At 36.5% G+C, this 24,095-nt stretch overlaps 1 protein-coding gene across 2 annotated transcripts in view; it reads right to left on the reverse strand.

Moving 5' to 3' along the window:
• Positions 1-24,095, reverse strand: part of PTPN4 (protein tyrosine phosphatase non-receptor type 4) — a 194,246-nt gene that overhangs the window by 89,504 nt on the left and 80,647 nt on the right. Inside the window, exons 4-10 of one of the 2 annotated variants that reach the window (XM_040228963.1) lie at positions 17,774-17,816; positions 17,597-17,675; positions 13,498-13,542; positions 13,175-13,227; positions 12,697-12,817; positions 9,776-9,863; positions 1,031-1,119 (exon numbers count right to left, since the gene is read on the reverse strand). In XM_040228963.1, coding sequence (XP_040084897.1) covers positions 1,031-1,119; positions 9,776-9,863; positions 12,697-12,817; positions 13,175-13,227; positions 13,498-13,542; positions 17,597-17,675; positions 17,774-17,816 — 518 coding nt within the window. Of the gene's footprint in view, positions 1-1,030; positions 1,120-9,775; positions 9,864-12,696; positions 12,818-13,174; positions 13,228-13,497; positions 13,543-17,596; positions 17,697-17,773; positions 17,817-24,095 lie in introns of both variants that reach the window. The other variant, XM_040228962.1, reaches the window with a different exon arrangement.

The raw sequence follows: 24,095 nt of genomic DNA on the forward strand, positions 1-24,095 counted from the left end.
ATACACGATGATATTAGCTATTATATTACAGTACAAATTTAGAGATTGTCTCAATAACCTTAGATATGCAGATGACACCACCCTTATGGCAGAAAGTGAAAGAGGAGAGTGAAAAAGTTGGCTTAAAGCTCAACATTCAGAAAACGAAGATCATGGCATCCGGTCCCATCACTTCATGGGAAATAGATGGGGAAACAGTGGAAACAGTGTCAGACTTTATTTTGGGGGGCTCCAAAATCACTGCAGATGGTGAATGCAGCTATGAAATTAAAAACAAGAAAAGCTATGACCAACCTAGATTGCATATTCAAAAGCAGAGACATTACTTTGCCGACTAAGGTCTGTCTAGTCAAGGCTATGATTTTTCCTGTGATCATGTATGGATATGAGAGTTGGACTGTGAAGAAAGCTGAGCGCCGAAGAATTGATGCTTTTGAACTGTGGTGTTGGAGAAGACTCTTGAGAGTCCCGTGGACTGCAAGGAGATCCAACCAGTCCATTCTGAAGGAGATCAACCCTGGGATTTCTTTGGAAGGAATGATGCTGAAGCTGAAACCCCAGTACTTTGGCCACTTCATGCGAAGAGTTGACTCACTGAAAAAGACTCTGATGCTGGGAGGGATTGGGGGCAGGAGGAGAAGGGGACGACAGAGGATGAGATAGCTGTATGGCATCACGGACTCGATGAACATGAATCTGAGTGAACTCCGGGAGCTGGAAGAAAAGCTATGACCAACCTAGATATGTCCAACCTGTTGGACAGGGAGGCCTGGCGTGCTGTGATTCATGGGGTTGCAAAGAGTCGGACACAACTGAGCGCCTGAACTGAACTAAACTGAAGAGGAAAAACTTGCAAAGTAGTATTTTCTTTAACCTAAGAAATTTTTGAAAAAATAATTCAACTATTTTTGTAGTAGATTCCAAGTAAGTGGGATAAAGTTGTATGATAACATTAAATAGTTCAACAAAAATATGAACTACATTTGGTAATACAATAGTAAAAGTGAAAAGTATTGACAGAAGTTCTTACCATGGAAAGGTATTCATTCGTACTCTGTTCTTATAAATCAGAATTCCTCCTGACATCACTCCAATCATAATTTCATTGTTACTTTGATCCTTCAAAAAACAAACAAAAAAAATGGGAAATCTAAGATAATGAGTTTTAACTGATAAAGATATAATTTTTAAATATGATTAGTTCTTTTACACAATGTGACATTATATAAAAAGCAGCAGTTAACTGCACAATATATATAAACCCATATGGTAACTATTACATCATAAAAATAAGACATACTTCAAATCAAATTTAAATGTTGCATTATTAAAATTCATTAATATAAAGCAAAAATAAACTTTTTCATAGTTTATAACTGGAACTGACTCTCTGGGATAGAAAATCCAAGACTACATCTCGTAGAATGTTAAGTTAGTCTCCATCTTTCCATTTCTAAAACTATTACAATCCAATCACTGTGTAAATATGGTGTTAGGATTGCAAAAGTGAATAAAACCTGGAGTTCAGAGCATGCGGAAAGGCAATTGGTAATAAAACAGTATTTCCAATATAAGGAGAAATTATTTAACTAACATAATACAATAAAAACATCACAGGAAAACAGAGTGGGGAACACTGTTGGAGAGAGTGGAAGAAAATTTGAATTGTGTTTTGATGAGTGAGTTTTCATGCTGATTCAACTTGAACTGACTTGCAACTATTAACAAAGTGAGTAGAATTAAAAGTTTCAGTTGCTAAAAAGTCTTGAAATAGTTTTGCTTAACTTGAGATCCACTCTAGTATTCTTGCCTGGGAAATTCCATGGACAGAGGAAACTGGCAGGCTATAGTCTATGGGGTCACAAAGATTCAGACACAACTGAGCATGCATGCAAGAGTGCTTAATTTGAGACATACTATAGGCAAACTAATATGGCAGTAATCCTTTTATCCCTAGCATTCATGTGATCAGAAGATAGAACTGATGAAAATATAACCAAGAGTTTGTAACTGTCTCCCTAGGAAAAAATCTCTAAAACACAGTTTCAATAATTTCTAATTACTAGAGTAAAAACTTGTTACCCATCAGGTCACTTCCATCTGTTTTGTATATCCATAATTATATGTTCTATTAATACTGGTCTCATCGCTTCTTAATGTTTCTCTGATGGATCATATCAAACCTAACCAAAGTCTACATCAAGTCCAACTTCTCTGTGAAAACTTCATTAGACCTATAGAATGTACCGAATTATACCATGAATAAGTGATCAGCAAAGTCCAGACTGTGGGAAACTAAAGGTGAAATGGCCCAGTTCTTTAACAAAAAAATTCTATACAGTAAAGGAAGAAGGCATTAAAAGACATTTAAAGTTATTCAGTTAAAAACATAAAGCAAAATAAATTATAGTATCTAGAAAGGCACACTGGGTGATAAAACCACAAAAAAATGCATAAGGTAGGCAGGAGCTGGGACAGGGTGTAAAGGTTTCTGGAATGGCTGGCAGAAGTCTAAGGATGACCTGGGTAGTATTTAAAAAATTGTCATGAAATCAGATTGATTATATTCTTTGCAGCCAAAGATGGAGATGCTCTATACAGTCAGCAAAAACAAGACCAGGAGCTGATTGTGGCTCAGATCATGAACTCCTTATTGCCAAATTCAGACTTAAATTGAAGAAAGTAGGGAAAACCACTAAACCACTGAAGTGAAGTGAAGTGAAGTCGCTCAGTCATGTCCAATTCTTTGCAACCCCATGGGCTGTAGCCTACCAGGCTCCTCTGTCCATGGGATTTTCCAGGCAATAGTCCTGGAGTGGATTGCCATTTCCTTCTCCAGGGGATCTTCCCAACCCAGGGATCGAACCCGGGTCTCCCGCATTGTAGACAGATGCTTTACCGTCTGAGCCACCAGAGAAGTCCCTAAACCACTGAGGTACGACCTAAATCAAATCCCTTATGATTATAGCTTCTGCATTGCTTTCCTCGTGGCTCAGACAGTAAAACGTCTGCCTGCAATGCAGGAGACCCAGTTTGATCCCTGGATTGGGATGATCCTCAGGAGAAAGAAATGGCAACTCACTCCAGTACTCTTGCCTGGAAAATTCCATGGACTGAGGAGTCTGGAGGGCTACAGTCCATGGGGTCACAAAGAGTCGGACACAACTGAGCAACTTGACTTTCAGTTTCACTTAAGATTAAACAGTGGAAGTGAAAATAAATTTAAGGGACTAGATCTCACAGAGTACCTGAGGAACTATGGACGGAGGTTAATGACACTGTAAAGGAGACAGGGATCAAAACCATCCCCAAGAAAAAGAAACACAAAAAAGCAAAATGGCTGTCTGAGGAGGCCTTACAAATATCTGTGAAAAGAAAAGAAGCAAAAAGCAAAAGAAAAAAGGAAAGATATGCCCATATGAATGCAGAGTTCCAAAGAAGAACAAGGGGAGATAAGAAAACCTTCCTCAGAGATAAATGCAGAGAAATAGATGAAAACAATAGAATGGGAAAGACTAGAGATCTCTTCAAGAAAATTAGAGATACCAAGGGACCATTTCATGCAAAGATGGGCAAGAATAAGGACAGAAATGGTAGAGACCTGACAGAAACAGATATTAAGAGGAGGTGGCAAGAATACACAGAAGATGATCACAATGGTGTGATTTCTCACCTAGAGCCAGACATCCTGGAATGTGAAGGCAAGTGGGCCTTAGGAAGCATCACTACAAACAAAGCTAGTGGAGGTGATGGAATTCCAGTTGAGCTATTTCAAATCCTAAAAGATGATGCTGTGAAAGTGCTGCACTCAATATGCCAGCAAATTTGGAAAACTCAGCAGTGGCCACAGGACGGGAAAAGGTCCCTTTTCATTCCAATCCCAAAGACAGGCCATGCCAAAGAATGCTCAGACTATTGTACAACTGCACTCATCTCACACGCTAGCAAACTAATGCTCAAAATTCTCCAAGCCAGGCATCAACAGCATGTGATGTTCGAGCTAGATTTAGAAAAGGCAGAGGAACCAGAGATCAGATTGCCAACATCCACTGGATCACTGAAAAAGCAAGAGAGTTCCAGAAAAACATCTATTTCTGCTTTATTGACTACAATAAAGCCTTTACTGTGTGGATCACAACAAACTGTGGAAAATTCTTCAAGAGCTGAGAATACCAGACCACCTGACCTGCCTCCTGAGAAATCTGTATGCAGATCAAGAAGCAACAGTTAGAACTGGACATGGGACAACAGACTGGTTCCAAATAGGAAAGGGAATATGTCAAGGCTGCATGTTGTCACTCTGCTTATTTAACTTCTATGCAGAGTACATCAAGAGAAATGCTGGGCTGGAAGAGGCACAAGCTGGAATCAAGTCTGCCAGGAGAAATATCAGTAACCTCAGATATGCAGATGATACCACCCTTGAGACAGAGAGCAAAGAAGAACTAAGAGCCTCTAGATGAAAGTGAGAGAAAAGAGTGATAAAGTTGGCTTAAAGCTCAACATTCAGAAAACTAAGATCTTGGCATCCAGTGCCATCACTTCACAGCAAATAGATGGGGATAGAGTGGAAACAGTGAGTGACTTTATTTTCTTGGGCTCCAAAATCACTGCAGATGGTGACTGCAGCCATGAAATTAAAAGAAGCTTGTTCTTCAGAAGAAAAGTTAAGACCAACCTAGACAAAGGTCCATCTAGTCAAAGCTATGGTTTTTCCAGTAGTCATGTATGGATGTGAGAGTTGGACTATAAAGAAAGCTGAGTGCCGAAGAACCGATGCTTTTGAACTGTGGTGTTGGAGAAGACTCTTGAAAGTCCCTTGGACAGCACAGAGAGCCAACCAGTCCATCCTAAAGGAAATCAATCCTGAATATTCATTGGAAGGATTGATGCTGAAGCTGAAACTCCAATCCTTTAGCCACCTGATGCAAAGAACTGATTCATTTAAAAATACCCTGATGCTGGCAAAGATTGAAGGCAGAAGAGGATGACAGAGGTTGAGATGGGTTGGATGCCATCACCAACTCAATGGACATGAGTTTGAGTACACTCTGGGAGTTGGAAAGACAGGAAGGCCTGGCATTCTGCTGTTCATAGGGTCGCAAAGAGTCAGACACGACAGAGCAACTGAACTGAACTGACCTGATAGCTCAACTGGAATTCCATCACCTCCACTAGCTTTGTTCATAGTGATGCTTCCTTAGGCCCACTTGACTTTGCATTACAGGATGTCTGGCTCTAGGTGAGTGATCACACCATAGTGGTTATCTGGATCGTGAAGATCTTTTTTGTAAAGTTCTTCTGTGTATTCTTGCTACCTCTTCTTAATATCTTCTACTTCTGTTAGGTCCATACCATTTCTGTCCTTTATTGTGTCCATCTTCCCATGAAATGTTTCCTTGGTATCTCTAGTTTTCTTGAAGAGATCTCTAGTCTTTCCCATTCTATTGTTTTCCTTTATTTCTTTGCATTGATCACTGAGGAAGGCTTTCTTATCTCTTCTTGCTATTCTTTGGAACTCTGCGTTCAAATGGGCATATCTTTCCTTTTCTCCTTTGCCTTTCACTTCTCTTCTTTCCTCAGCTATTTATAAGGCCTCCTCAGACAACCATTTGGCCTTTTTACGTTTCTTTTTCTTGGGGATGGTCTTGATCACTGCCTCCTATACAAAGTCACGAACCTCCATCCATAGTTCTTCAGGCACTCTGTCCATCAGATCTAATCCCCTCAATCTGTTTGTCACTTCCACTGTACAACCGTAAGGTATTTGATGTGGGTCATACCTGAATGGTCTAGTGGTTTTCCCTACTGTCTTCAATTTAAGTCTGAAATGTGCAATAAAGAATTTATGATCTGAGCCACAGTCAGCCCCTGGTCTTGTTTTTGCTGACTGTATAGAGCTTCTCCATCTTTGGCTACAAAGAATATAATAATCTGATTTTGGTACTGACCATCTGGTGATGTACAAGCATAGAGTCAGTTCTCCTACATTGCAGGCAGATTTTTAGCAGCTGAACCACGAGGGAAGCCCAAGAATACTGGAGTGAGTAGACTATCTCTTCTCCAGCAGACCTTCACAACCCAGGAATTGAACCGGGGTGTCCTGCATTGCAGGCAGATTCTTTACCAACTGAACTATCAGGAAAGCCCGTCAACATTAGTCATTAAGAAAATACAAAGTAAAACCATGATGAGGTAAAACACACTTATCAGAAAAGCTTAAAAAGTAACAAAACAAAAGGGGCAGTACCATATGCTAAAAAGGATGTAAAACTATTGGAACTTGTAAATAAGCTGGTGGGGATGCAATGAGGCTCAGGTACCTAGAAAACAATCTGGTAATTTCATATAAAGCTACATATACACTTACTGCATGATCTAGAAAGACCTTTCTGGGATTTGCACTCTACATAAATGAGAATTTAAACGCACATAGAAATTAGAAATGAATTTCTGCAGTAGGCCTATTTAAAAAAAAAGAAAAATTACTGGAAGCAACCCAGGATGTCCTTCAATGGGTGAATGGAGAAACAAACTATGGTACATCCATACAACGGAATACAATTCAACAATAAAAGGCATAAACTATTGAAGCACAGTATCTCAGATCAATCCCAAATGCATTACTCTAATTAAAATAAGTGAAATGCAGTGAAGTGAAAGTCACTTAGTTGTGTCCGACTCTGCAACCCCATGGACCATACATAGTCCATGGAATTCTCCAGGCCAGAATACTGGAGTGGGTAGCCTATCCCTTCTCAGGAGATCTTCCCAACCCAGGGATCAAACCCAAGTCTTCCACATTGCAGGCAGATTCTTTACCAACTGAGCGTTCAGGGAAGTCCCTAAGTAAAAGAAACCAGTATCAAAAGGTTACATACTATAGTATGATTCCATTTATAAGACATTGTGGAAAAGACAAACGATGGAGTCAGGCAATAGACCAGTTGTGGCCAGAAACTGCGGGTAAGAATGAGGCTAGACTACACAGGCGGAGCAGGAGTGCGGGTTTTTAGGGGCAAGACAGGGGTGGTGGTGACAGAATTGTTCTGTATTCTGTTTGTGACAGTGGTTACACAAATCTACATGTGTTATAATTCACACAACTGAACACCAAGAAAAAATGTATTTACTGTGTTACTTTAAGAAACAAATATTCCCATGCTCCCTCCCCTCAAATCTTTTTTCCTTCCCTTTAATCATGAAGTTGTCATTCACTCTTTACTTTTCTACAGTTCTCTTATTCATATAATCCTCTAGGCATACCAAATGTCTTCATGTTTTCAACCAAGCCATGTTCTCTCTTGATTTCAGGTCTTCCTTCATCCTGGATGGCTCTATGATGGGAACTACTATCTTAGCTAATTAATTCTTACTCATTTTTCTGGCTTCAGTAAATTACTCCTAAGAAGCCTTCTCTATGTGCTGCTCCCAAGCTGGATTAGAAGTTCCTGCCATAGGATCCCACAGCATTCTGTACTTTCCCTTTCATGTTCTCAAATGTTTGTTTGCACAGGTCTAATTTTTTCCCCTCACTGTCTTGTGTGCTTCACGAGGGCACGGATGACTGATGTTTTGTCCACTAAGTCATCCTCAGTGCCTGCAATGTCTAAGGCATGTGACAGGTGCACCACAAAGAAGGTTCTAAGATGTTCCATATCTTGCAGATTGCTATATATAACTTGGTTCCACTCTGATCTTTTTTCAGCCTACAGTCTAGAGGTAGAGAGAAAAGATCTTACTTTGCTTTTCAAAATAAAGTATTATTGTATCTTCAATTAAATATTGTGATATTCAATTAAAACAAGTATTGTCTTTATGTGTCCTCTTCCCTCAGTCCCTTTTTGTTTCTGATGCTACAAATTTCCCTTCATGTTCACTTAAAATCTGCACATTTTCTTAAGTTCTCCATATCCATATACAATAGAAACACCTTTTCCTAGCTCATTTTTTTTGGGAGTCTGTACAAAATACTTAAAATTTAAATTCCTTTAATTTGGTACTCCACATTTATGGTTTTCTGAGAAAGAGTTTTACAGTGTAATAATTTAAACAACAAAAAAGCAAATCAATAAAAAATAAAATGGTTAATTATGTATGAGATCCAGCCATGTCACTTAAGTTAAAAAAGGAGTATCTAACATTCTTTGGTGGGCTCAGCGGTAAAGAACCTGCCTGCCAATTCAGGAGATGTAGGTTCAATCCCTGGGTCAGGAAGATCCCCTGGAGAAGAAACTGGCAACCCACTCCAGTATTCTTGCCTGGGAAATCCCATGGACAGAGGATCCTGGTGGGTTACATCCATAGGGGTAGCACAGAGTCAGACACAACTTAGAGACTGAAGAATAACAACAAACATTCTTTGTACTTCACTGACAGTCAAGGAAAGCAGATAGCAGTCTAAACTACCTTTAGAAAACTGTTCAGGACTAAAATGACTGACTTCAGTGGTCTCTTTACTGTTAACCACAGTCTAGTATACATATTTACAATTCCATTTGTTTTAAGCTGTATTATAATAAAAAAACAAAATCTAGTGACAACTTGTTACCTTTGGAGAATCATGTCCAAAAGTAATAGCCACAAAGAGAGAGGAAGGGTGAAGGGCCCATTTTAAAGAATATAAAAAGTTAAAGCGGAACTTACTTAAACACTTTAAATTGAACCAGACAGGTTTTCAAGTCACAAATGCTCAGAATTACCAAATACAGTCATGTGAGTAAAGCAAGTCATTTGATTTTTTTAAAGGAATGACTGACACAAGCTTTGCAAAAAGTAAGAATTAATCAATCCTCCTCTCTGAGAAAATGGCCAAAAGAAGCCCTATATAAAACCATTACATGGAGTTGGACTCTGAGTTCTCAAACTACTATCTGTCTGTGGGTCTGTGTATGTCTGTATACAAAAATAAATTCAGAACAATTATCTAAGGAAAACTTAACTCCCTTTCAGGTTGGTATCCTTATAAGGCTTAGTAATTGTCCCAAGAAAACATAAACCTATTACCAATTCAACTGATGATTACCTATAATTCCACTTTTCATCAGGTATAGAGAACAGCTGTACCTCAGGTACTTCTAAAGGAATATAATCTCTTGATAAAACAATCATAAAAAGGAATAGAGGTGAAGAGGCCCACAAGCAAAGGACAGCCACATACATGCATGCTTCTAGTAGGAGGATAACAGTCTTCTGGAAGCATCAAATTGACACAGTGAACAAGAAGTTAGGGTGTTATACAGGAAAAGCCAGTAATTATAAAATTTCATGTTAACAAAGGTACGGTGTAGGAGGAAAACCAAAATATGCAAATACAATTGATTTTGTGCTTTATAAGTAAAAATTTATAATGATATCACTAGATGATGAAAAGAATGTAGTAACACAGGCCTCGGTGAGGTGAAATCATCTTTTATAATAATGATTTTCATAAAAAACAAAAATACAAATAATTGCTTTTCTTATAACATTTATTTTGCAAAATAAAAATTCTAAAGACACTGTCTCTTACGGTCAGCAAAAATTATCCTTGTAACACACTACCTTGAAGAAAAATAATATGTAAAATTCATGATTCTTCTTGTCAGGTAATGAATCTTGAGTGACTGGGTTAGTAAAATTACTTATATTCAGAGAAAATTGTCAATGCAATGTTGGTGGCACTCACTATTCCATTTGTTGCCTAATCCTATCAGGGAATCAAAAGCTTTTTTTTTTTTTTTTACTGAATATTTATGCTTTAAGTCAACAACATCAGAATGTTTTCTTCACTTACCCTTGCATAGTGGAATTCAACTCCATAGAGTTCTAAGGTACGTGCTGTGTTCAGGTAACTAAATTCTGCTTCTGCAGGAGATAAGCCTCTGTAAAAACATCACTAGGTTAAAAACTGTAACAATCACAAATATGACCAAGTTACATAAAGGTTATTTATCTAGAAAATTTTTAGCATTCTAATTAAATCTTTTACAAAATACAAAATGTACGATTATTCCTCTTACTTACGTATAGTAACAGCTACCTTTTCTGGAGGGTACATTTTCAGTAATGCTAACTATTTTGTAGGATATGTTCTTATTTTCCAGAAACACAAGAATGGGTCAAGTTTTTAAAGTTCCAAGCTATACTCGTGGATGTTACAAAGTCACTCTCAGACAAAAACAAGTATTCTTCAAAATTCAGTCTACACTCCACATGTGCATTTTAATCACACAAGGTACTTCTGACATGCAGTCTTTGGGGCGAGCTCCAGAGCAGGGTTTCTCAGGGTGTGGTGATCAGACAGGTGTTGACTCATAACAAGGACAGAAATTAAGAGGGTCATAGCCTTTTGTATCACTTTGGCAGAGTTATTTTACATCTGTTGCATCTAATGACAACAAAAAGTAACTGTAATCTTTAAAGCCTTTGTTTATTTCTCCATTTTGTTTTTCGAGTAATTCATTTTTATTATATTTTTCAGAAGTATTGTTCCATGAGAGACTGGGGAAAAAACTGGTCTTTCATCACAGATAGTTTCAGAAGTACTGTTCTATACAACCCAGTATTAGAATAAAAGGGGTTCAAGTCGTTTATATTTTAAGACATATTCCAGTGATTCTTATGAACACAAGTGTGAGAACTACTACTGTAAATGCAAAGCCTTTAAAAAGGTTCTATTATACATAGTTCTAACAATCTTGGTTATCTGATATCAGGCTCTAGCAGAGCAAAAGCAGCAAATTAAAAATGCAAAGATAACCATTCACTAATGATACCAGAAAAGGGAGTAAGCAGCTTGCCAATGTATGAACATAAAAATAGGAGTCCTCAAAAAAAAAAAAAAAAAAAAGGCAGATATACTTACAGTTTTCTATAAAATTCAATTAAGTTAAATACTCTACTTTTCCCCCAAGCCCCACAGTTACACTGGTTGATTCTTTTTTTTTTTTCTTTAAAAATTTGCAGAATCATTTCTTACAGGCAAATACAAATATATAACCAACACTGTAAAATGTACAAACATTCTCCTGACAGAAGAGGCTTTTTATTATTGGTAAATTTTTTAAAAATTTGATTTCTCTTCGAACGCTTAGTTCAGATATGCTATGTGAAGAACTTTTATAATAAATGGCATTTACTTTTAGAACAAAACAGCCCCCACACCTCATGAAGCCAATCTATTAAAATTTTCAGTCATTAGTCTTATTTTAGATTAGGGGTCAGCAAACCTTTGCTGGAAAGAGCTGGATAGCTAACACTTCAGGCTTTCAGGCCATAGAGGTCTCTGTTGCAACAACTCAGCTCTGCTGTTACAATGTGGAACGAGGGAATCTGTGTTCCAATGTTCATTTATGGACATGGAAAGTGAAATTTCTCAAGCTTTCATGTGCCACGAAATGTTATTCTTCTTTTGATTTTCTTCAACCATTTCAAATGTACAAACCATTTTTATTAACCTGTAGGCCATACAAAAGGCGACAGGGGGGTCACAGTTTGCTAACCTGTTTTTGAAACATGGGCCATTACTCAATGAAATTAAATTTCTTTATTACTAAGAGCTAATATTTCTTCAGTGCTTACTATGTGCCAAGCACTATTCTGAGTATTTTGTATATATAAACTCATTTGATCCTTAAAATAACACAAGAGGTAGACTGCTTTATCATCCCCAATTTACATATAAGGAAACAGAGAAATAGAGTGATTGGGCCAAGGTTTTAAGATAGTAGGCTACCTCATTAGAATTTCAAACCAGACTGAATGAGTCTGATTTAGACTCTTAGAATCTAGTCTTTCAATCAATATGTAACACTGCAAAATACTCCAGGAGTATTTTGAAAAGTGTGGTAAAGCAAAACTGAACTCTAAACCAATAAACAATACAACTTTCTATTCAAAGCAATCTCTTCTTGAAAACTCATGTCATAGAAAATTAGACTCACAAAATATCAATGCTGAATAGTGTTATGAGTGAAAAAAGGTACTATTTCAAAAGAATGTTTTTTATTCATTTAAAATTCCATGGACAGAGGAGCCTGGTGGGCTACAGTCCATGGGGTCTCAAAGAGTTGGACATGACTGACTAACACAGAGTCATTACCAAACAGAATGGATTCCTTTCACACAGCTAAAAACTAGAAAAGAATGCTAAGTAGATTGATCTGTATATTATGAGTACATTATTAATATTCTAAAATTCCTTTCTAAAGAACTGGCAACTTTGTAGAATAGCAAATGCTATGTCTATTTACATACAGCTTTCTGTTTCGTAACAGACATGAAAATAAGCCTCATATATTCTATGAAATGGGCTTCACTGATGTCTCAGCAGGCAAAGAATCTGCCTGCAATGCAGGAGACACAGGACTGGTAGGTTCAATCCCTGGGTCAGGAAGATTCCCCTGGAGAAGGAAATGGCAACCTACCCTAGTATTCCTGCTGGGATAATCCCACAGACAGAGCAGCCTGGCAGGCTACAGTCCACAGGGTTGCAAAAAGTCAGACATGACTGAGCCCCAATGCATGCATTCTATGAAATAAGTGATATTTTTTAGTATAAATTACCTACATTTCTTTAATCACACTATTTTATATAATAGCAACTGTTCTATATAAAGTAAATAAAACCACATTAGAAATAATTTAAAACATTTCTCTAGAAGAGATACTATCAAGAAGTTTACTAAGTAAGCAGAAAAGTAAATAAATTCTTACATATGTTGCTGATGTAATTTTGCAATTTCTTTTTCAAAATCTTGAGGTTGATTAGGAATGAAAGAATAATCTGAGAGGTAGCCTGACAAGTTTTCTGATTGATTGTAGTCTCCAAGTTCAGCTAATAAATGGAAAAAATGTTAACACTTTATAAACAAATATTCAAGTTTCATAGCCAAATCAACAATGTCATGAATTCCATTATATTTCTAGAAGTAAAATATCTGTTTCTACTGTTACCATTTAAGCAAGTTATAATGATGCATTTAACATTTTTCTAGGTCCTAAACAACTTCAGAAAAAGTCTTTCCAGGAACCAAAGTAATTGCTAATTGGATGTTTTATTTTGTTTTCTGTGCAGTCACTTTTTTCTATATGGTAACATACGTCTGAATAACTCATACATTAAAGGTAATGCTCTATCAACAGAAACCATGCAATCATATGCTATTTGGCCAAAAACTGGGCTGATACTTACACTGAACAGCAAATGAAGCCAAAAGAGCAGCAGTATTATAAGGACAGGGCAATCTAATAAAATAAAACAGAAAATAACCCAAGGTTAAACACGATAATTTTAAAACCACTATAATTTAAATTATATTATTCACACTTGAAGTTTCCAGGTGATTTACATGTTTATGAAATAATGAACTTATCTGATGAAAGAAATTCATGCTACATAGAGCCATCTTTCAGTAGATCATCTTTCAGTAGATCTGTTTGCAATGATCACAAACTAATAAATGCAAAATTTAAAGTATTTGTAAAGCCCATTACTAAAAATTTAAAATAGCCCACCTTCCAGTAAGAATGTCTTGTTTGATTTGCAAAAAATACTGGTACCTTGGGAAAAAAAAGAAAATTAGTATTTATTGGAATTACAAAATTTAGAGTTTTAAAAACTGTATATTTACATTAACAAATAAAAATGAAATATTTGCTTTTATAATGAACATATTAGCACATGTAAAGATATTTTAAAATAAACTTTCATAAATTCATGAATCCAAATATTTAGATTTCTTTGATAAATGAAATTTTATACTTCAAATATTTTGTTTCCCTAGCTTCTATTATAAAACTTTCATGATTTTAAAAATTACATGACTAAAGATGAGGGAGAAATATTCTGAAGATTGGTGTTTGCCAAAAGTAGAAATGGGAAGCACAGGAAACGTAAGTCAGAGACAGACAGAACTGACAGTAGCAACACACTAGCGATCAACTGCAGAAAGTCACTCTTTCTGCTGAGCCAGGAGGCCAGCTCAACATGGTGAGCCTATGCTGCTCATTACCGCATCAGGCAACAAAAAGTTGCTAACTGTAAAAAAGCACTTTTCCATCTTCATTTGAGTTAAGAAAGCTCTCTTTGATCAGGGCGGGGAAAGTTCCCTTCCCTACTGTTGCTCTACTATTAAAATTGCCAAGTAGCCAATTTCCTTTAAAACCAACAAAAATTTAAGTATCCTATACTAAGAATACCAAAGTTGCTCACAAGATGGCCTTGCCCTTCTGTCCCTGCTGGTGGGTATAGTCATCCCCTGATTGGGTTTATCAGTGCCTGGGTAAAGGCACCAGTGCTATATCATGTTGGCAGAAGATAAAATTGTGTGGCTTTTAATGTTTAAACAGAGAATTAAGACTTTCATTTCACTCCCTAAAAAAAGTACACCACAAGAGTCAAAATTGTTTACAATTTTAGTTGTTTGGCTATTACATTTATTAAAGAGTTCCATGACAATCAAATTACCAAAGAATGTAATTAAGATTTTCAGAGAATCAGATATAAAACAGCTGATACAAATATCCTGGCTTCATATATTAATGAAGTACATAAACTCCTTGTGAGGCTTAATACATAGTATTACAATATTACCTATGTACTCAACCCAAGACAACATATTTCTATCTGGTTTACTTGATTTCATAATTTACAGTTAAAAATTTCTAGTGGGAAAAAGTCTTATAGTTAAGATTGAAATGTGTATATCCTTGATATAATACTGTAAATCCTATACAAATAACATCTATGCTTCCTGAATTTGATTTACACACTGAGCAGTAAGAACTGATGGAGTAAACACCAGAATTAAAGTCCTAAGCTAAACCAGCCTATGATCTTTGGCAAATTACTTAAAATTTGGTGGAGCCTTAGTTTCTCTATTTGTAAAAAGGAAGTAATATCACTTGCCTAGTATATGTATCCCAGGGGCCCTAAATATGGTGATAAAAGTCCAATTTTTAAAGACAAAGACCTTTAAGACAGATTAATAATGACTGAGCTAAACGTAGAGACGATCTGTTTAAGTTGTAAAAATAATACAATAACATATCATGCACTAAACACCTACTATGTACTGAATATACTAAGCACTAAAAAGGTATGAAAGAAATGTCCATTTGTATTGTAATGCTGCTGCTGCTGCTAAGTCGCTTCAGTCGTGTCTGACTCTGCGACCCCACAGACGGCAGCCCACCAGGCTCCGCCGTCCCTGGGATTCTCCAGGCAAGAGTACTGGAGTGGGTTGCCATTGCCTTCTCCAGTGTATTGTAATGACTCCTAAGAAAATGCCAACTCTAGTTATGCCAGCACCTGTTAATACAAATGACATTTAACCTGATGAAAGGTCTGTAACTCCTTTTTTTTTCTTTCTTTCTTTTTTTAACCACTAATCCAAAAAAGAATCTCAAGGCAAGGAGGTACAGCAGTAGACTTCCTTTTTGTGGGGCTTAAACCTGTCCTTAAAACTGAGCAACTGTGGCTAAAGGTGTCCTACCCCTACTCATGACCATAACAAGAAGGCTACCCAAGCATTAAAGGAGTCTTTTTTTTAAACCCTGGCTGCTTATTATTAATAGAATCACCTGGAAGCCAGGTCTCATCTGATACCTATTAAATCAAAACATCTAGGGGTCTGGCCATGCTATCAGTATTTTTTAAAGCTCCCTTATGGTGATTCTAACATGTAATTAGGGTAGAAAATTCTTGATGTATAAGTGGTAATAAAATTAAAATTTGCCATTTACTCATTTTACCAAAAAGCACCAGTTACAAGATTCCAGGACATCACACTATAAAGGATTTTTTAAATAATGCATTATTTCTAGGGAAAACATATTTTAGACTGATAAGACTTTAGCACAATTCCACTACTACTACCAAAAGTGATTTTACTTTATTCTACTTCATGAAGATAGTTTGACTTTAATTATCAGTGAAACATTTACTCCCTGGTTATATTTTCAACACAGGCTATAAAAGAACCAACACATCAAGCTTATAAGAAATTTAAAGACAGTGTTTTGAGTGGAGTAAATTATGACTATAGTTACAACTGAAAACATTTTAATTGCTATGCTAACAAAGTTTTCATAAACATTAAACACATTAGAAATCCAATAAAAAATTACTGGTCTTTTATTTTTCATATACATTTAAAAACTAATTACATAAATACATATTATGGAATACTTGGTTACTTGATTTCAAGTTACATGTACCAGTAAAAAATGCATTTTAAAATGCTTTATAATTCCCAATTTTCAGTAATTCAGAGCAGTTTCCTTGAAGTTCATCCAAAATTTGGGAAAGTTTTATTATACTGAGAACTATTTATTAAGACAAAAGATCCTATTACTTTAATTATTTAACAACAACAAAATCTGACTGATTAAGAGTTACAATATTAAACTAAGGTTTTCATATGATACAACTTTGCCTTTCAAGATAAATTATGTTGGACATTATTAGTGTCAAAGGTTAGGACTACCTAATCCTGGATCTATATTCCTGAGTTGTTACAAAAACGGTAACACCCTGCCCCACAACAAACACATAGCAAAGGACTCTCAACAGTACTTTGCTTCTCCACTTTACCAAAGTATTCTAAAGGATAATGAAGACGTTAGCATCTAACAGCCTACCTACAGATAGCTTTAGGTGTGTGTGCGCGTGCTAAATCGCTTCAGTGTTTTCAGACTAATTGCAGCATCATGGACTGTAGCCCAGCAGACTCCTCTGTCCATGGTATTCAGATATTTAATTTGTCACTTATCTTTTAGAGTAATTCTGAATACAGACAATGACCTATATTCTTATATTGTATGGAAGGTATAATAAACTAATTTTTAATTCTGTCTTTAAAAACAAAAACCACTAATTCTGTCTTTCAAGCAATACATAAGGTTATCATTCAAGTTATTTTAATAATGACAGTTACCACACTGCAATTATTCCCCATGGTTTCTACCTTAAACTGTTCACCTAACATTTATGTGATATCAAAATGCTTATCTGGGTCATTCTTGTGTACATTATGTCAAGTAGAAGGGACAACAGGATTAATTGTAAGTGAAGATCAAACTTAAAATGGCCAGTGATGTGGGGATTTTCAGCCTGAATGTGCTAGTGCACTCTCTGCCAGCATGCTCTACAAAGATACCTGCTGACCATCACTTCTACACACAATGGTTATACATTTAATAAATTCTATGCTCTCTTCAATGGAAGTAAAATACAGAATATGCTTTCACAAGGGGGGAAAAAAAACTAGATAACTGTCACTATGCAGAATACCTGGAATAAAACTGCAGCATCATCTAATTACAACAATTAGTGACAGCAGTGCTTCTGAACCATTTTTCATAAAGTTAGTATCTCTATGGCTCAGGAAACTGCTTACAGCTGGATGAGCTGGCCCTAGGGTTACAACTTCCTAAATCTCTCCCAGCCATCCAAAAGTGGAGGAAGAAATTTATCTTAAAACATCCACAACCTATTCTGTGTGCTGGCAGGGAAGCTCAGAACTATGTCATAGTCATCTATTTTTGCTTAATTTCAAAATTTCGTAAGAGTTTTGACAATACTTTCAAGTAAAAATATGCTCTATAAACCCACCTTGTATATTCTTCTTGTAACTTGCTGGGGTCACTTACAAAAAATTTGACTCTAAAGTTCAAACTGTAAGGAGATCCTCCTAGAATTAATAAAAGCAGTTCTAATTAATCAGATTATATTAATCCTTTATATTTATAAAGTATATTTGTATAACATCAAGTAAATATGTTTGCTCACTCTTTAGCTGCTTCCTTATTGGTTTGTTTGGATCCAGCCACCTCTGAAAAATAAATAAATAAGACTGATTTGTTTTTTCCTTGATGAACTAATACATCAATTCTTGCAAATCTATTCCATTTGAAGATTAATGCTAAAAATTGCATTTTTTGAAAAGGCCTACTAGGTGAGGGGGAAAAAAATCACTAAATTACAAACTCATATCAAATGTAACAAAATTCTACAAGAAAGTACTGAATATATTTGTGATTTAAGATTTTGATTTAAATTTCTCATTAAGTTATACAGTGTGTAATAAACTCTATTCCAAAAGTAAAAATGCTTCATCACTACAATATGAAGTGATTCTGTTAAGTATTAACAGTCTATCTATTTTGTAAAATTCTCTTTATCTCTCATAAAAATACGCTTGGCTTTATGCTCTCATTCAGACAAAATTTACACATCATGAAAATCTACTATTATGAAAAAAATTTAACTCCTTCTCTATTCCTCAGAAAAGAAAATAAAATACTCCCCCCAAAAAACATCCCATACTAATTTTTTTAAGAGACAATGTTTAGGGAAAGATTGCTTTTTTGTATACAAAAATTTCAAGTAGTCTAAACACTTCTGAATGCCACTTAAGCTCTATTTCAGGAAAACTATAAATTAAGAAAACATTTCAACAGCCAATGTTTCAGTTAAAAAAATTAAACAACCCAAAACGAGATCATAGATATGGCAGTATTTTTAAAGCACTAGAAAAATATAAGCTTATATGTCGTTACTTATAAACTATCCTACTACCACCCACAGTAGATCCAATACAGTGTACACAAATAGATTTTAGAAACAAGTGGCTGAAAGTAATCCATGAGTCTTCTTTCCACAGTCCATAACATCCAACATATCAAATCCAACTAATTCTACCTCCAAATCATCCCTAGAATTTAACAATTCTTCTCCACCTACTCTGCTACCATCCTTTAGCCTCTTAATAACTGCAGTCTGTCTCTTCTCTTCCTCTCATCCTTCATCCTCCCGAAGCTGGTCCTGTTTTTTTTTTTCTTTTCGGGTCTTTGTTGTGGCATGCAAACTCTTAGTTGGTGGCACGTGGGATCTAATTTACCAAGGATTGAACCCAGGCCTCCTGCTTTGGGAGCTTAGCCATTAGATCACCAGAGAAGTCCCTAGAGTAGTCTTTAAAAAGTGTCACTCCTTTGCTTGGCATCTCTTGATAACTTAAGATCCAAAGGCCTTACTATGGCTTACATGGTCTCTCCTTACCTCTTCTTTTTTTGTTTCTTTAATGTTTTATTTGCCTCAGTTAATTTAAAAAATGTATATTTCAAAGAGGCAATTCTAGACTCCTGATAAGTTTTAGAAGTCATACAATACCAACCAAAATAGGTGTCCAGTTCAGATTTGCCAATTCCAGATCTGTGGCTGTCAAATTTTTTTTTTTACATATCCACATATCTACTCTCTTTTAGATTCTTTTCCCAAATAAGCCAATACAGAGTATTGAGTATAATTCCCCTGCTATACAGGAGGTCCTTATTGGTTAATTATTTTATATACTGTAGTGTGTCTATGTCAGTCCCAGTCTCCCAATTTATCCCCCTTCCCTCCCTGCCCTGTAACTCTTAAGTTTGTTTTCTACATCTGTGACTATATTTCTGTTTTGTAGATAAGTTCCTTTCTATCCTTTTTTTAGATTTCATATTTAAGTGATATATTTGTCTCCTTAACTTCTTCCACCACAGTTTTCCGAGCTTCAGTCATAACGGCCTCCTTTCTGTTTCTCCAAGATGCCTTAATTCCAAGCATCCTAGTGATTTTTTTTCCTGCATATTTTCTAGAAAAAAAGCATAAATTATATTTATTTTACTGTCTGTCTAAAATCAAAATTTGGGACCATTTAATTCCCCATAGCCTGCCTTCCTCACTCAGTTCCCCTTCAAAACATTCTGATATCATAGATCCGCACATTTAAATATACAAGATCTGTGAGGCTGGCACAGCTTAGAGAAGTACACTAACAAGCACTGGGAACTGTCACAGATTTCCTCAGTGATGGCAACTAGATAGGAGGTATAGTCTTGACTTAAACCATGAAGATGGAGCAAGATGAACTTGAGGGTGATGGGGTCAACTTCACTCCCTCCACCCCAAAAATTCAGTTCAGATTCTAACTAGCAATTGTTAGTGAATGAAATCTTCATAACATTCGATCTTCCTCATCCTGAACATGCTATTTCTTCATTTACTCATGTCGTCTATTATCTCTTCCTGTTAAGTTTTATGGTTTTCTTCCTATAAGTTTTGAACCTCTAATACCAAAAGTTTATTCATAGATATTTAATGGATTTGGGTTTTCAAAAGAAAATCTATTTAATTTGCTATTTTGTTGGATTATGTTCCCTAATCAGTTCATAGAAAGTGATCGACACTTTTTTGGTTCAGTTTTAAGTCCTACTAGTTGTAAAAAGTTTTCCAAATGATTCATTTGGACTCTCAAGGCAGATTAATTATGTCACTACGAAGATATGAGTTCTCTGCACCTTCATGCCAAATATACAAATATATTTATTCCACAAAGAACAGTACACGCTGCCTGAGGGGTTAAGAGCCTAGATGTTTCAGTTTCTCAGTGAACTGTTTGACAAACTGTACTGTATCACCCTGAAAACTCTCCCACCTCCACCATATTTCTCTTCTACATTCTCTTTTTGATTCCCTCTATTTGATTCTTCCACTAATCCTTGTAAGCACAGAATCTAAGAAGTCCTTAAAATTTCTTGTCTGCTCAAGGCACTTATTTTTATTCTGTGTGTATGTACGATATTTGACATCAGAAAGCAACCAAAATCAGGCAGAAGAAACAGTACCCAAGTTTAATCTTGAAAAACAGAAAAACTGCAAGGATAAGATTTATACATTTGCAGTTTTTTCCCTGAGGGCAACCTCAAATTCAGCACAAGGTAGGGGACAGTCTCACTAACTTGAGGTGTCAATGGACAGAGTTCAAGCAGAGGAAATCCTGAGAGACAGGAAGCAGTAGAAGGGTTTAACTCAAGTCTAGATATAAAAGCCATCACAACTGTGGTTGACAGTTCAGCTTTTGCATGCACAGGAAGATCCCAAAACCCCAGGAAAAAGAAGCAGTTGGAAATATAAGGAAATGATATTCATTTCCAATAATCGAGATAACCGTTCACCCAAAGGGAAGCAGCATTTGGATGTGGGTCCAGCCAGACCATACTCATTCTCCATCCACAGTCCAAGTCATGCAGGGCCTCACTACCAACCTCTTTCTACCACCCTGAGAGGTTCCCTGTGTCCTTTCGCAATCAGCTCCTCAACTCCCCCAGGCAATCACTGATCTGCTTTCAGTCACTATGGACAAGTTTTGCTTGCTCTACAATTTACTATGAATAGAATAATCGAGTATATATCATATACTATTCCACTATGTAAAAACATAACAATTATTTTTCATCCATTCACTTACTGATAGATGCTGAAGTTAATTCAGGAACGAGCTATTATGAATAAAGCTACTATGATCATTTGTGTACAAAGTTTCACAGAATGTGCTTTCATTTCTCCTGGATAAATACCTCAAAGGTAGGACTGCTTGGAGATATGTATTAAACCTATGTTCAAGTTTATAAGAAACTGCCAAACTATACTTTCCAAAGTGGCTGTATCCTTTTAAAGTCTTACCAGCAATTCTTAACAGTGGCTCCACATCCTAGCCAAAACCTGGTACTGTGAGACTCATCTTTTAACTATTCCAATGGACGTGCAGTGACATATCATTGTGCTTTTACTTTACAGTTACCTGATGCACCTGTGCTTAGTATATGTCCTTTATCACAGCGGATTGGACTGTGAAGAAAGCTGAACGCTGAAGAACTGATGCTTTTGAACTGTGGTGTTGAAGAAGACCCTTGAGAGTCCCTTGGACTGCAAGGAGATCCAACCAGTCCACTCTGAAGAAGATCAACCCTGGGATTTCTTTGGAGGGAATGATGCTGAAGCTGAAACTCCAGTACTTTGGCCACCTCATGCGAAGAGTTGACTCACTGGAAAAGACTCTGATGCTGGGAGGGACTGGGGGCAGGAGGAGAAGGGGACGACAGAGGATGAGATGACTGGATGGCATCACTGACTCGATGGACGTGAGTCTGAGTGAACTCCGGGAGTTGGTGATGGACAGGGAGGCCTGGCGTGCTGCGATTCATGGGGTCTCAAAGAGTCGGACACGACTGAGCGACTGAACTGAATGTTCCTTTTCCAAGTTTGCTGATAGTTTTCATTATGAATGGGTGTTGGATTTTATCCTATGTAAATTATGCCTTGGGGCTTCCCTTGTAGCTCAGTTGATAAAGAATCTGCCTGCAGTGCAGGAGACCTGGGTTCAATCCCTGGGTTGGGAATATCCCCTGGAGAAGGAAATGGCAACCCGCTCCAGTACTCTTGCCTGGAGAATTCCTTGGACAGAAGAGCCTGGCAGGCTGCACAGTCCATGGAGTTGCATCATTCGGACACAACTTAGCAACTAAACTACCCAATTATGCCTTAATTATACTGTTTTTTTTTTTTAAAAAAAACAAACCCAGCAGCTAAAGGCATACTTAATGGTGAGACACTGAGTACCTTCCTCTGACAGAGAACAGGCGAGGCAGTTTGTTCCCTTCACCTCTATTCATCAGTATCCTCATAGTCTCAGCTTTCATATAACAAAGAATGAAAAAATAATGGGCAAAAAAGAAAAAGAATAAAGACTGGGAAGGAAGAAGTAAAACTGTTACTTTCGCATATGACATGATTTACACAGAAAATTCTAAGGAATCAATGAAAAAAAAAGATACCAGAAGTAATGAGTAAATTTAGGAAGGCCTTAAGATACCAGGTTGATACAGAATCAAGTGTATATACTGGTTTCTTTCTTGAATACAGAGCTGGTTAAAAATTTTTAAATAAATGTAATTGACCATATGTTTACATGACAATCTCTATAGAAAATTCTAGGAAATTTACAAATAGTGACTAGAATTAGTGAGTGAGTTTAGGAAGGTTGGACAATAAAAAATAAACCATTTCAATAAATAATTGATAACTGAAAAAGAAAAATCAACAATACCATTTGGATGGTTCTTCTATTTACTTACTGAAGAATCTGAGATATCAAACTCTCTGAATTTACTCTTTCCCTCATGAACCCTTCTGACTTTATCGCCTAAATATCTTGAGCACTTACCCATCCATCACCACAGCCAATCTAGTAACTTCATTAGTGCAACAATTTCCCAACTGTCTCTACTTGTCAGCTTTACTTGCCACTGGCTATACTGCAACCAGAGTGATATGTCTAAAATACAAGTTTCATGATACTTGTGTAAATAAATCCTTAGGCCAGTACAACCGTACCTCACATCAAAAGCACTTGATATCTATTGTACCATATCTCATCTTTGACCCATCTTCTCTTCTGGCTCTGTAGTCCAGCCATAGGTGTTAAGATTTTTTTCAGTTCCTCAAATGCAACAATCCTCTCTTCACTGTGGAACTCTGTATATGCTACTGATTCTCTGTGAAATACTTCTCTGTACCCCAGATCCCTCTGCCATTCCCTCCGCAAATGAAACCAGGAGAGAACAAAAACAAAGATCTACCATTTGGCAGACTACTGAATAGGGTTATACAAAAGGTAATAAGAGCTGAATTGAGGTACACAGTAGAAACAGATGGAAGGTGAGAGAAATACTATAGGAACATGACAGAAAATAAAAGCAAGCATTTCAGCAATTATATTGTACTAAAATGTGGCGTGCCAAAATAAATCATCCTCAATGTGACTGCTATATTTCCTCAACCTGGATAAAATAATTCAAGAATACTGAGTTATGGTAAAATTAACTCAAATAGTAGACTAAATTATTTTCTATGAATCATTTGTTATTTAATTAACAGCCCACTGGGTTAGAGCAGTGGTTTTCGAAATGTGGTCCCTTGAACTAGCAGCACTAGCAATATAGCAAAATTTGTTTTAAGTGTGAATTACTGAGCTCCACCCCAGACTTTTTGAATCAGAAATTCTAAGCATAGGGTCCAGAAATCCTGAACTGTGAAAAGCCTTCAGGTATTTCTGATATCGGTTCAAATTTCAAAGTCACAAGGTTAGGGGATATGGAAATAGTAGTAAACCAGTAAAGTACCATAACCATAACAAAACTATCATCAGAAGGATGAAACTGCAGAACGAGTAAGTTAAGAATAATCAATTTAGTCCATTCTTTGTCTCACTGAAAGGCACTATAATTCACTCTGG

Source organism: Oryx dammah, unplaced genomic scaffold (genome assembly GCF_014754425.2).
Source record: "Oryx dammah isolate SB20612 unplaced genomic scaffold, SCBI_Odam_1.1 HiC_scaffold_27, whole genome shotgun sequence".
In the NCBI taxonomy this organism is placed as follows: Eukaryota; Metazoa; Chordata; class Mammalia; order Artiodactyla; family Bovidae; genus Oryx; species Oryx dammah.